The sequence below is a fragment of the Gopherus flavomarginatus genome, chromosome 8 (genome assembly GCF_025201925.1).
Source record: "Gopherus flavomarginatus isolate rGopFla2 chromosome 8, rGopFla2.mat.asm, whole genome shotgun sequence".
NCBI classification, from domain to species: domain Eukaryota; kingdom Metazoa; phylum Chordata; order Testudines; family Testudinidae; genus Gopherus; species Gopherus flavomarginatus.
The window spans coordinates 113,701,433-113,713,441 of NC_066624.1; the positions used below are offsets into that span (position 1 = coordinate 113,701,433).

A 12,009-nucleotide genomic window follows, 5' to 3' on the forward strand; every position below is an offset into this window, starting at 1 on the left:
TGCTATCAGCACACCACGCTGCAACCATGCAGCACTGGAAGATCTCAATAATGAAGCAGAAATGCATCACTATCCTTAGTAAAGTACAATTTACAGCCTCGACAGGGCCTTTATCAATCCATGATGCAAGACTACGGTCACTGTCATTGTTTCCAGATATTAATCTGGTGTGTGTATATGCGCACACATGCCCCTTACTCAGGAAGAGTGCATAGAGACGGGGCTGAGCTGAAGCCCACTGAAGCCAATGGGAGTCATTCTATCCATCTATTTCAATGGGCTCTGAATCGAGCCCTAAATGTGTGACAGGGGGAATTAGAGAAACATTTCTGAACACTAACAACAAAAGCTATGAAAGTACACGCTGTTCATTTACATTTTTATTTCAAATAGCTTCAATCGTAAAAATGATTTTACAAGGCTATTTACAATTGTAATGTACAGTTATGCATGTGTGCCTCTTTGACAACTGGGTACCATTCTAGAGCAGCATTACATGTTTTTAAATATAAAGACGCAGTATCACTTCTGATTTAAACCAGCTTTTTAAAAATAAGAGGAAGGTGAGCTTCCAGAGAACGCTAAAATCACAAGCCTTCTATTTTTGTTAGTTTCAAGGAAGTCATCACCTAAACTAAAAGTAGTTTCTGGTTCAAAATTATCAAACAAGCTGCAATTGATTGAAAATAGCTGTAAAACCCTGAAGCTGTACTGTATAAAATTAACATATTCAGGACTCTAAAAATTGTCAGAAAACCACCCCTTTCCCTCAGACATACAAAAATCTAATTTTATAATTCAAAATTTCATGGGAGAAATTCTAAAGCACTTACTAAATCTTGAATGTTGTGATGACCAAGGAAAATACTAAAAAATTTGCAGCATAAAAAAGCATCCTGTGTGTGTTTAATGTTAATATAATACATACATAATACAGTAGAGGATTATTTACCAAGATCAGATGAACTGGTTCAGCACAATTTTCATAAACACAGAAGAAATAAAATAAATAGAATAAAAACCTGTGACCATTTTAAAAATAAAAGTGCAATTGTATGAGTTCCCAATTTAAAGTTTACAAACGAATCTAAACAATCTTTGCTTTGTGGTTGGCTTCTCCACTTTGACTCAAGCATTATTTGCAGCCTATTTTACAGCGGACTTAGTTATATAATGTCTGAAATCTACAGTTACCACTAATTATATCTGAAGGGAAGGAGAACTTTAAAAACAACCCTGAGGGATAGACATGTTAAAGATTTGGTTATTTATTTAAAATTTTTTAAAAGTTACATTTATTATTTAACAATTGCTTTCCTGGGTAGACCATTCCTTTAAGTATGTGCATAAATAATATTTATATCAGTCATATTTACAAATCCTAACACAGTGAAGTAAGACATATACAGATTTAAATTTAGGTCTGTATACACTTAAATAATTTAATAAGAAATTCTGAATCAAACTCTTCAGTGTGAGGCTGAATTATATAACAGAAAGAAAAAAGACCATCAAGAGTATTTAGTAGGACCCACTACATAGTTCTGTTCATCTGAATTCATTAGCTTTCAAGAACAATTTACAAAAAGGTTTCTTTTAAGCACAAACTCTGAAGTCCAACATACTTCAACATATGAACTGAACTTGCTAATTTGGGGGCAGATCTAGTCTGCTAGCTTTCTGTACACCTGACAAACCATATCGTCCTCTCAAAGTGATACACAGGCAAATAGAGCTGAACCCTGCCCTGAGGTAAGAAGGTGCAATTCCCAGGGACATCAGTAGGAGCAGTGCCTACTTCCATGGCTGTATTTGAACCCTCAGAAGTACAAAACCTTGTAAGAAAAAGAAAAATTTTAAAGGATTTTTTCCCAAAAAAGACAGATGATCTGTTATTCTTAACAATAACCAACTGTTCTTGGTCAAAGACCCTAGCTGCTCACTCATATGATGTCAAAAACATCCACTACGTTTGGTGCCCAACTTGAAGAACACAGCACCGGACTCTCAGAGGTGCTGAGCACCCACAATTCCATCTGGAGTCAAAGAAACCTGCAGGTGCTCGGGACCAGTGAAAATCATGCTCTCGTTTTCACAAGCCATGCACCCAAAAGTAATGGACACACTTGACAATTTTGGCCCTAATTAAAAAAGTCAGAATACTCTTTAAACAAACTCACTGCTCTATCAGTACTTTACTCCTTATTATCTGGATATTTCTAATGGGCTGGTACATGGAATATTCTCATCACAAATGAAAGACTGACTTTAACATCTGACCGAGGACAGACAAATTAGCAGTTTGTGGGAAGAGCACTGAGCAATAGTACTTGAAAGATGCAGAGCATGTGCACATTTTTCTCTTCACTTTTGACTGAACAAGCAAGTTAAAATGAATTAAACTAACTCAACCCCCCTGTAAGTTAACATTTAAACAAATATAGGATGTGGTCGTAAGTCACAGCTCCAAGGTCCAAGATGCATAGCTTCATGGAATCTTTCCACTAAAGTAAAATATTTTCTATAAAAGGGAGATATAAAGAATATTCACTCAGCTAGCAATAGCCTTTCCCCCCAAATTCCACACTAAAGAGATATTTAAAAGACTCAACAGCAGCAACATCATAACAGTGATCCAGTTTTTACACTCTTCTAAAGTTACAAATATTGTTTGAAGTTTAACAGAATAAAAGGCAGGAAAAGGACAATTCTGGTCTGCACTACTGATTAAAAGCTGGTAAATGCCTTCCTAAAATAAAACAGGAAGAGAACTGTCAGTTGCCATAGGGGATAGTACACCACAAGTGTACTATTAATTCATGAGGAGTAACTGTTAATGTAACTGCTAATCTTCACAGTCCTAGAGGAATCCTCCAAAGCATTTATGCCCCAATTATTAATCCCAGCGTTGGCATGGCATGTTCAACACCATCAAGGCAAGGAGGATATTACCACACACTGCCTTATATGAAAACACAAAGGAAATAGGCCTGAGCTGCAAAACTCCTCTTACTAAAGAATCCTAGAGAACGATATCCTCCCTAGATAACTTTAACGAGCTATCCCCGGGATTTTATAGAGGGGAACACTCCCTAGAGTGGAGCAATTTCCACAGTTTTCATTCAGCCCTACATACAGTCCTACAGGATTTTTAGTATAAGGGTCAGAGCTGGATTTCTGGTGTCCTCTCCCAAAGTTCAGAGTTGCTTAGATCAGTCAATTTCATGGAGTTAAAAAAGGCAGTCCAACTTTTAGCATGTTTTATTCTTTCAAAAGAGCAATAGGAACTGACTGGAGGAGTTTTTCCTCAATGTTTTACTGTTTTTTTGGTTGCCAAAGGCTTTGGGTTTTTTACCCATTTTGATAGGCTTCTAAAACCCAACCTTTTTGAAGTTGCTGCTGCTTACCGTCTCATATTTGCAATTTCATTTTCCAAGTGGCCTAGTACAATGCTCTCTGGCACCACCTCATGGTGAAACTGTGCACTGACACTTTAAGTACTCGGCACCACTGGGTGGAAAAGGTGGTTTGTTTGTTTGTTTTTAAAAAAAGAAAGATCCAAGGCAGCCCAATAATTTTATAAAAAGATCTGGACTGTGGCTCATCTGTTTCCATCTTAACATTGCTGCACACAACTACATGGTAATTAAAACACTGGCAGACCAATCCTTTGGTATTTATAAGCCCTTGTGCCCAGGATTAATATTTGCTAATGCTAAGGGCATGTGAAAACCATTTTCTGCCTCCTAGCAGTAGTTCTGCCTTGCTGGTGCAAAGGTGTTAAAAATCACCCAAATGATACAAACAAAACCTGGTCTGATAACAGTAATCTAATCCCTTTGTTGGACAGAGTAAGAACGTATGGAGCCACCAGTCAGTTAAATGCAATAAAAGTAAGATGTAAGGGAAGAATTATTTGGCGTAGGTTCTTCAGCATCCCCCTTCTCAAAGACCCCAACAACCTGTCCTCTGTAGCCTATGACAATTCAGGATTAGCTGAAGAGGATGGTAAGAGGAGAGTGATGCGCTTCCTTCCTCCTAGGGACTGAGCACACAGTTTTTACTGCATTCCCAGTACTTGGAGGGTCAGACTTCAAGACTAGCTGCAAGTCCAAACTCTTACCTGTCCCACAGCTGGGAACGCTCTTGAACTATAAGGTAGGAACCTGGGTTTAGTCCATGTGAAATGGAGGGATACACACTAAACTCCAGGATCATCTTACAGTCACAATGCTTTCTGATAAAAAGTGAAGAAGAAATAACTGACAACCCTTTCCATGTGGTTTCTATGAGTCTCTAGTACTGCTGTGAAAAGGCTGTGTCAAACAGCACACTGCACTCACACTGCTGTTGGAACACAGGGTGGAACAATTACCACCAAATATTAACATTCCCCAAATACTCAAAGGACCCTATTTAACCGCCCTCCAGTTTAAACCTTTAAATACAGCTCACTTTGGACAAGTGAGGTTTCAAAATGTAGTAAAAAAATGTTTCTTCTAGCTCAGTGTTTTTTCATGTATAATTTGTACGATGTCCAGCTCTGAACTTTGTATTCAGAGACCAAAGAACCGGAAATGTTTCTACTAGGAGAACGCTTAGCATGCTGCAATACTAAATAAAGCCATAAAATTACATAGCTCTGAATACTGCTAAAGAAACATACCACTGAGATTCATTGTTATGTTACAGTGATTATTGGATATGAACCATTTTCCTGGGTTGGATCTTTAGCTTCTGTAGTTGTTCTAGGTTTTGGTGGCCATTCTGGATCAAACAACAGTTCCTGAGCTAAGTGCATGTACTTGGCTTTTGGAATCTTCTTTCTGCAGCCAAACAGGGAGGAAAGGAAGCATCCTCTCCAGCGATCCAAAGGCTCCTGCAGACGGGACAGGGAAATGAACAGATATGAAAACTGGGCTGCTAAGAGCAAAATACTTTAAAACCACATCAGAAAGTTTACAATGAGACATCAGAAACGAATCTGACTTTGGCCTGGTCTACACTACGCATTTAAACCAATTTTAGCAGTGTTAAACTGATTTAATGGCGCACTCGTCCACACTACGAGGCCCTTTACATTGATATAAAGGGCTCTTTAAATCGGTTTCTGTACTCCTCCCCAACAAGAGGAGTAGCGCTGAAATCGGTATTACCATATCGGATTAGGGTTAGTGTGGCCGCAAATCGACGGTATTGGCCTCCAAGAGGTATCCCACAGTGCATCACTGTGACCGCTCTGGACAGCAATCTGAACTCGGATGCAGTGGCCAGGTAAACAGGAAAAGCCCCGCGAACTTTTGAATTACATTTCCTGTTTGCCCAGCGTGGAGCTCTGATCAGCACGGGTGGCGATGCAGTCCCAAATCCAAAAAGAGTTCCAGCATGGACCATACGGGAGATACTGGATCTGATCGCTGTACGGGGAGACAAATCTGTTCGATCACAGCTCCGTTACAGAAGATGAAATTCCAAAGCATTTGAAAAAAATCTCCAGGCTACACAAAGCTCCGTGACAAGCGTAACGGAAAGCCAAAGAATCAAATGGACGCTCATGGAGGGAGGGAGGGGTTACGGAGGACTCCAGCTATCCCACAGTCCACAGCAGTCTCCGAAAAATATTTACATTCTTGGCTGAGCTCCCAATGCCTGTAGGGTCAAACACATTGTCCAGTGTGGTTCAGGGTATAGCTCGACAATTTACTCCCTCCCCCCCCGACGTGAAAGAAAAGGGAAAGAAATCATTTCTTGACTTCTTTCAATGTCACCCTATGTCTACTGAATGCTGCTAGCAGACACGATGCTGCGGCAGTAAAGAGCAGTATCCGCTCCTCTCCCCCCCCAGTGACAGATGGTGCAGTAGGACTGGTAGCCGTCTTTGTCATCAGCCCGTGAGTGCTCCTGGCTGGCCTCAGGTAAGGCTGGCCGGGGGCGCCTGGGTAAAAATAGGAATGATTCCTGGTCATTCCCAGTAGATGGTACAGAACGGCTGGTAACCGTCCTCATCATAGCAACTGGGAGCTGCGCTCCATCAGCTCCCTCCCTTTCCTGTGTAAAGAAAAGATTCTGTGCTGCCTGGACTATCATAGCAGCGGGATGCTGGGCTCCTCTCCCCACACCGCTTAATGTCCTGCCTGGACTGTCATAGCAGCGGGAGGCTGCCTCCCCCTCATTTTATCTCACTATAACAAGTCATTGTTTCTTATTCCTGCATTCTTTATTACTTCATGACACAAATGGGGGGGACACTGCCACGGTAGCCCAGGAAGGTTGGGGGAGGAGGGAAGCAACGGGTGGGGTTGTTGCAGGGGCACCCCCCGTGAATGGCATGCAGCTCATCATTTCTGCGGGATCTGACATGGAGCAGCTGTGCTCTCTGGTACACTGGTTCTCTAGTACACTGGCCCCATATTCTAGGCAGGACTAACTCTATTTTTAGAAACCATAAAGGAGGGATTGACTCAGGGAGTCATTCCCATTTTTGCCTTTGTGCCCCCGGCCGACCTCAGCCAGGGGCATCCATGATAGCAGCAGACAGCACAGAAGGACAGATAACCGTCATCTCATCGCCAATTTACAATGGCAGCAGACGGTACAGAACGACTGATAACCGTCTGTGCTGTCATGCAAAAGCAAACAAATGCTGCTGTGTAGCGCTGCACTAACGCCTCTGTCAGCGGCATCCAGTACACACACAGTGACAGTAAAAAAAAAAGCTGAACGGGCTCCATGGTTGCCGTGCTATGGCATCTGCCAGGGCAATCCAGGGAAAAAGGGTGCGAAATGATTGTCTGCCGTAGTTTTCCTGGAGGAAGGAATGACTGACAACATTTACCCAGAACTACCCGCGACAATGATTTTTGCCCCATCAGGCACTGAGATCTCAACCCAGAATTCCAAGGGGCGGGGGAGACTGCACGAACTATGGGATAGCTACGGAATAGCTACCCACAGTGCAACGCTCCGGAAATCGACGCTAGCCTCGGTACATGGACGCACACCGTCCAATTGATATGCTTAGTGTGGCCACGTGCACTCGACTTTATACAATCTGTTTTACAAAACCGGTTTATGTAAAATCAGACTAATCCCGTAGTATAGACGTACTCTTTCATTATGAATTGTTTTAGTTTCTGATTCAGAAATTGTTGTCATTATACAGGATCAAGACAGTGTGGTGAAGAGTCTATATATAGGATCGCCTACCCCCTCTTCTGCATTGTGGCAGCAATGAGATTTTAAAAGGTACAAATGCGAGGAGAAAATAAGAATCGGCATCACAGTATCTAGGTCTCATGCACCAGCAATCATTTTCATGTACATTTCAAAGTGTTCATGGTACGGCCTATAACCGTACTGGTTCAGAGGAACTAGTCAACTCCCAAAGTAAATTATTGAGAAGTAATGGCCTTAAAACACTTTTTGTGATGTAACTGTGTCTGTCTGATGCCCAAGTTTTGTGAAAAAATGTCTAAATATTTTACACATATACACGTTTGTTCAATGGTATTCAACCAACAATAAGCAGTAAGCAATTTAAACTAACCGTGCCTATCTGACCGTGTGTGCTATTAAAAAGCATGCAAAGCAGTGAATTAGAAGTAATCTGCTAGTCTGTCGGAATAAATCACTCCGTGTTTACTTATTTTTAAAGTCTTCATCACTCCCCGCATACTAAATAGGCAATACATGAACCTTAGAAATTTTACTCCACTAATTGGAATGAATAGACAAACACACTGCTATCATTCTCAAAATATTTGGTTCCTCCCATTTCTCAGTCTACTGTGTTTACTGGGTATGACTGCCATTTTGGTGGATATAAGTGATTGCTCTTATGCGTCGTGGCTTAGATTTTCCCCTGTGCCCAATGCTAGCACGAGCCCTAGGCATCACGACAGTTCTCAAAATCGGGCTCAATTTTGACTGAAGCAACGGCTGGGCCTTGTGCAGGCTCTCTGCCCAGAGGCAGACAAACACTATAAGGTGTTAAAGGTAATAACCAAGCCAACAGTGTTTTACTACATTGCATTTTCCATAGACAGTAGCCTCGGGGTGGTACAAAACGCAGTTTGCTGACTATCTCTTGAGGTGGAAGAGCTGCCAAAACCGTCACCTTCTACAGCAGCTTAAAAAGTAGTAGTAATTTACTATGTCTATCATTTTGTTTCCTGTTGTTTGTATGTACCATAAATTACTGGTCACACACCTTTTTCCCCAACACCAACACCTTTTGAAGTCAATTTAATTCATTTCATTGGGAGCTGGCTCAAACCCACAGTTAAGAACCCTGATTTCATGAAAATTAAAACATTTCTAGTCCCACTCTACTGATCTGCTGACATGCAGACTACTATTACGTATCTGGAATGAACATTGGTGACACTGAACGTGTTAGTCTCTAAAATTCTAAGTGTGTCATTTTGGAGTGAAAAAACAAGTCAATGGAAAAATTAGAGAGGTCTCACACTGTTTCTCAAGTCCTGTAAGTGAAGCTAAACATCTTAATGTACACTTACCTGCTTAGGACATGTTTACAATAATATTTAAAGATGCTTCTGTTAAATTCCCTTTTAATTGTAAAGTTACAGAAATATGATAAGACACTTTTTAAAAACAGGTTTATACAGGCAGAAAACAAACACACCCATATATCGCTACGAAATGCATGGTAAAAAACTAAACTAATCTGCATACAGTTGAATGATTGACAGCAAAAATACTGGTCTCCAACCTGAGGTGGCTGGGGTATGGTGAGGCGATATTCTCCTTGTTTGTCTCGACTGAACACAACCTTCCAAAGGATCATGTCAAGGAGGATATTCTGTGAGACATTGCAGTGAGTGGGAAGAATTAAAAAGACTAATGATCATTTGTTGTTAGTGTGCACATAAAAATAAAATCTGAAACAGTGATGTAGGCATAATTAACTCAGTGCAGAACTAAACTCAGTTTTCATTTGACAACATTTTTATTAGTATTTAAGAGAGAAACCATCATCAGTATTTAAGTGCTTAAATGAGGGTTTTAAGAGCACGAATATATGCTTTACATTAATTGCAATAAGTATGACAACTGCATTTACACAAATAGGATTTTTTTTTTTAAACAACAAGTTTTGACACTACTATTTTAAGAATCTCCAGTAAGCACTGAAAGTTCTAAGGAAGCTTTGAATTAAGATTCTTTTCTCAAATCATGTTCTGCATTGTGATTAGTCTGATATTTTGGGTATTTATTTAACAGTGTTGATCATAGTCCAAAGTTAGTTAATAGGTGAACCAGAGCAGCAAACCGGTCAGGGTTTCCGAGGGCACAGATGCGGATGCTGTGCTCAAAGGCGGAGGGACTTGGTGAGCTGTTCATCTGGTCTGTCTGTTCTCTAGGAAGGTTGCGTGGCTGGGCTGTGGAACCCTGACCAGGCTAGGTGAGACAGGTCTGTCTATGTTGCAGCGAGGGCAGTGTGGCTGCAACCCTGTGGTCTTTGAACAGCCCCAGGGTTTGAAGTGTCCGAGAGGTTAACCCTGCCCTGTTAAAGCGGGGTAGAGCTGAGCAGTGAGGTTTAGTATGTAGTCAGTTGCCAGGTGAACTCCTGAGGTAGGCAAATAAGAGTGGCAAGCTGGTGAGTTTTGGAGGGAGTCTGGCTCTTTCTGTTGGAGGTATAGCTCTACTCCAGGTAGCAAATATGGACAAGAGAACAACTGTGTCCTGCCTCAGACATGCTATGCTTACGTTTCTGTCAGAAGACCAACTAGATCTCTGGTGCATGAATGTAAGCTGGTGGCCATACTACAGGAGAAAATGTGTGGTCTGGAAGCACAAGTTTCAACACTTTTTTGACAGCACATTTGGAAATCATTACCACAGACATGACAAGGGGAGGAGTCTGTGAAAGGAGAACTGGAGAGGACAGAAACCAAAGAAATGGGCTGATGATTCAGGACAAAGAACAGAAATTCAACCCAGCTAAAAGTACTCATTCAGTATCAGGTACTCAGTGAAGCAACTGTAGAGGAATCTGTTTCCGGAGGAAGAGAAGAGAAAGCTAAAAGGGACATCCCTCATGGGCATCCTTGCGTTATGAAGCAAACAGCTACAAAGGCAGGTTTTTCACCTGTCTCAAGAAGGCAAACAATCCTCATCAGTGACTCCAAATGAAGAGTGGACACTGAATTTAGTAAAGGACACAAGGAGAGCAGGATGGTGTGCTGTCAACCCAGTGCGAAAATGTGAAATGAAGTGCAAGAAGGGTGGGGTTATTAAATCTTCTGGCAAGTCTCCATTGGTTCCAATACTATGGCATCCCACAGATCACGGAAAACTTCTGGGATCTTGGAGGGGAGCTGAAGAGAAGGAACGTCCAAGTTATCTTCTTGGAGAGCCTTCCAGTCCCAAAAGCAAGGGAAGGCATAAAATATTGGACATGAACCATAGACAGTGCAACGGGCGTGAAGCCGAAGGTTTGGATTTGTGGTGGACTAGGCCATATTCCAGTGAGAGACAGGGCTATATGAATGCAACCAGCATGCATCTCACAGGCAGCTCATCATCTCGCTCAGACACTCACTAGCTGGGGCCAATGAGGCAGATAGGGTATTAATCCAACAACCCAAAGGGCAGATGCTAAGGGGGAAAATGCGGTATTAATTCAAACTCCGTGTGTCATGAACTGAACTGATATGAAAATATGAAGAGCAAATCTAAAGAATGTAGGGGTCTTAGTGGACAAACAAGATGATGCAGAAAAGAGCCACAAAGATGATTCAAGAAAATGCTTTACAATGAGATATTTAAAGAGCACAATCTGTTTAGTTAATCAAAAAGAAGAGAGGTGACTATTACAGTGTGTAAACACCTTGGGGGGGGGGGGGGAGGGAATACCAGGTATGAAAGGACTTTACTCTAGTAGTGAATGGCAAGACAAGAGCCAATGGCTGGAAACAGAACCCAGAACAGCACAAAGTAGAAGTTAGAGACACATTTTTAACAGAGGATGATTAACCATTGAAACAAATTATCGATGGAAGTGGGGGATTCTTCATCTCTTGATCTCTTCAAATCAAGACTGAAGCTGTTCTGGAAGATATGTCTGAGTCAAATTCAATTTCCTGGGTGAAATTTAATGTGATATACAGGAGGTCAGACTAGAGGATCTAATGGTCCCTTATGCTGTTAATAGTTATGATCCCTATCACATAAGGACAGTGACACACACTAAAAAAATCAAGAGTCAGAAGTCTGTGTTCAACATAGTTCACTGCTGCTGTACATTACATTGAATTCAATAACGATGCTTAACTCAATTATTCACCGTATTTCTTATTATATTAATTATCTGTATTATGAAACTTTAAGCTTTGTGGCCTTAACCTTGCCTGAAAATATATTAGAAGTACAGACATAACCGTACTCCATCAGCATTTTATACAGGATGTACTTGTAGCCCAGGAAAAGGCTACATGGAAAAGGCCACTTGTTAATCTGAGCTACTTACCTCTACCAAGACGGATACAATTGCATTGATGATGATGATGATGAGAATTGTTATACGCCACTGATATGGTACACAAACTAGCTGCAAGACAAAGTTGTCACAGGTGAACAATGTCCACTACATGCATTGAACAGTTACACACAAAAAAATGTGTACATATGAAATAAAGCAAATTTGAAACAATCTTGGTTGTAAACCTTGAATTTTAACTCCTATTTTATTACTTAAACACGACTCTTTGTGAGAGGGCAAATCATGCTTATCTGCAGAGTGCATTCGGTAGTATCACTCTCATTCTACAGTATCTTGCTGAGAAATTGTTAAGGGTTTTAAACACATGCTGCTTCTGCATTCGTTAGAGCTAAAGGGATTTTTTTTTAAATAAAAATTAAAAAATGGTGAAACTAAATTTATATTTGGCTCTCACTTAACTCTATAGATATATGCCAGAGTTTCACTAAGCTTACCTTCTGGTAAAATTTGAACTCTAGCTTTCAAAGGGTCAATCCAGCCAA

General features: G+C 41.0%; 1 protein-coding gene across 4 annotated transcripts in view; it reads right to left on the bottom strand.

The window, feature by feature from the left end:
* Nucleotides 1-367: 367 nt before the first annotated feature.
* The window catches only part of ATP13A3 (ATPase 13A3), a 137,766-nt gene continuing 126,124 nt past the window's right edge, over nt 368-12,009 (bottom strand). For 3 of the 4 annotated variants that reach the window (XM_050963860.1, XM_050963858.1, XM_050963861.1), the window contains 3 exons: nt 11,495-11,575; nt 8,735-8,824; nt 368-4,879 (listed from right to left, as the gene is read on the bottom strand). In XM_050963860.1, coding sequence (XP_050819817.1) covers nt 4,682-4,879; nt 8,735-8,824; nt 11,495-11,575 — 369 coding nt within the window. In that variant the 3' untranslated portion in view covers nt 368-4,681. The remainder of the gene's footprint in view (nt 4,880-8,734; nt 8,825-11,494; nt 11,576-12,009) is intronic. The other variant, XM_050963859.1, reaches the window with a different exon arrangement.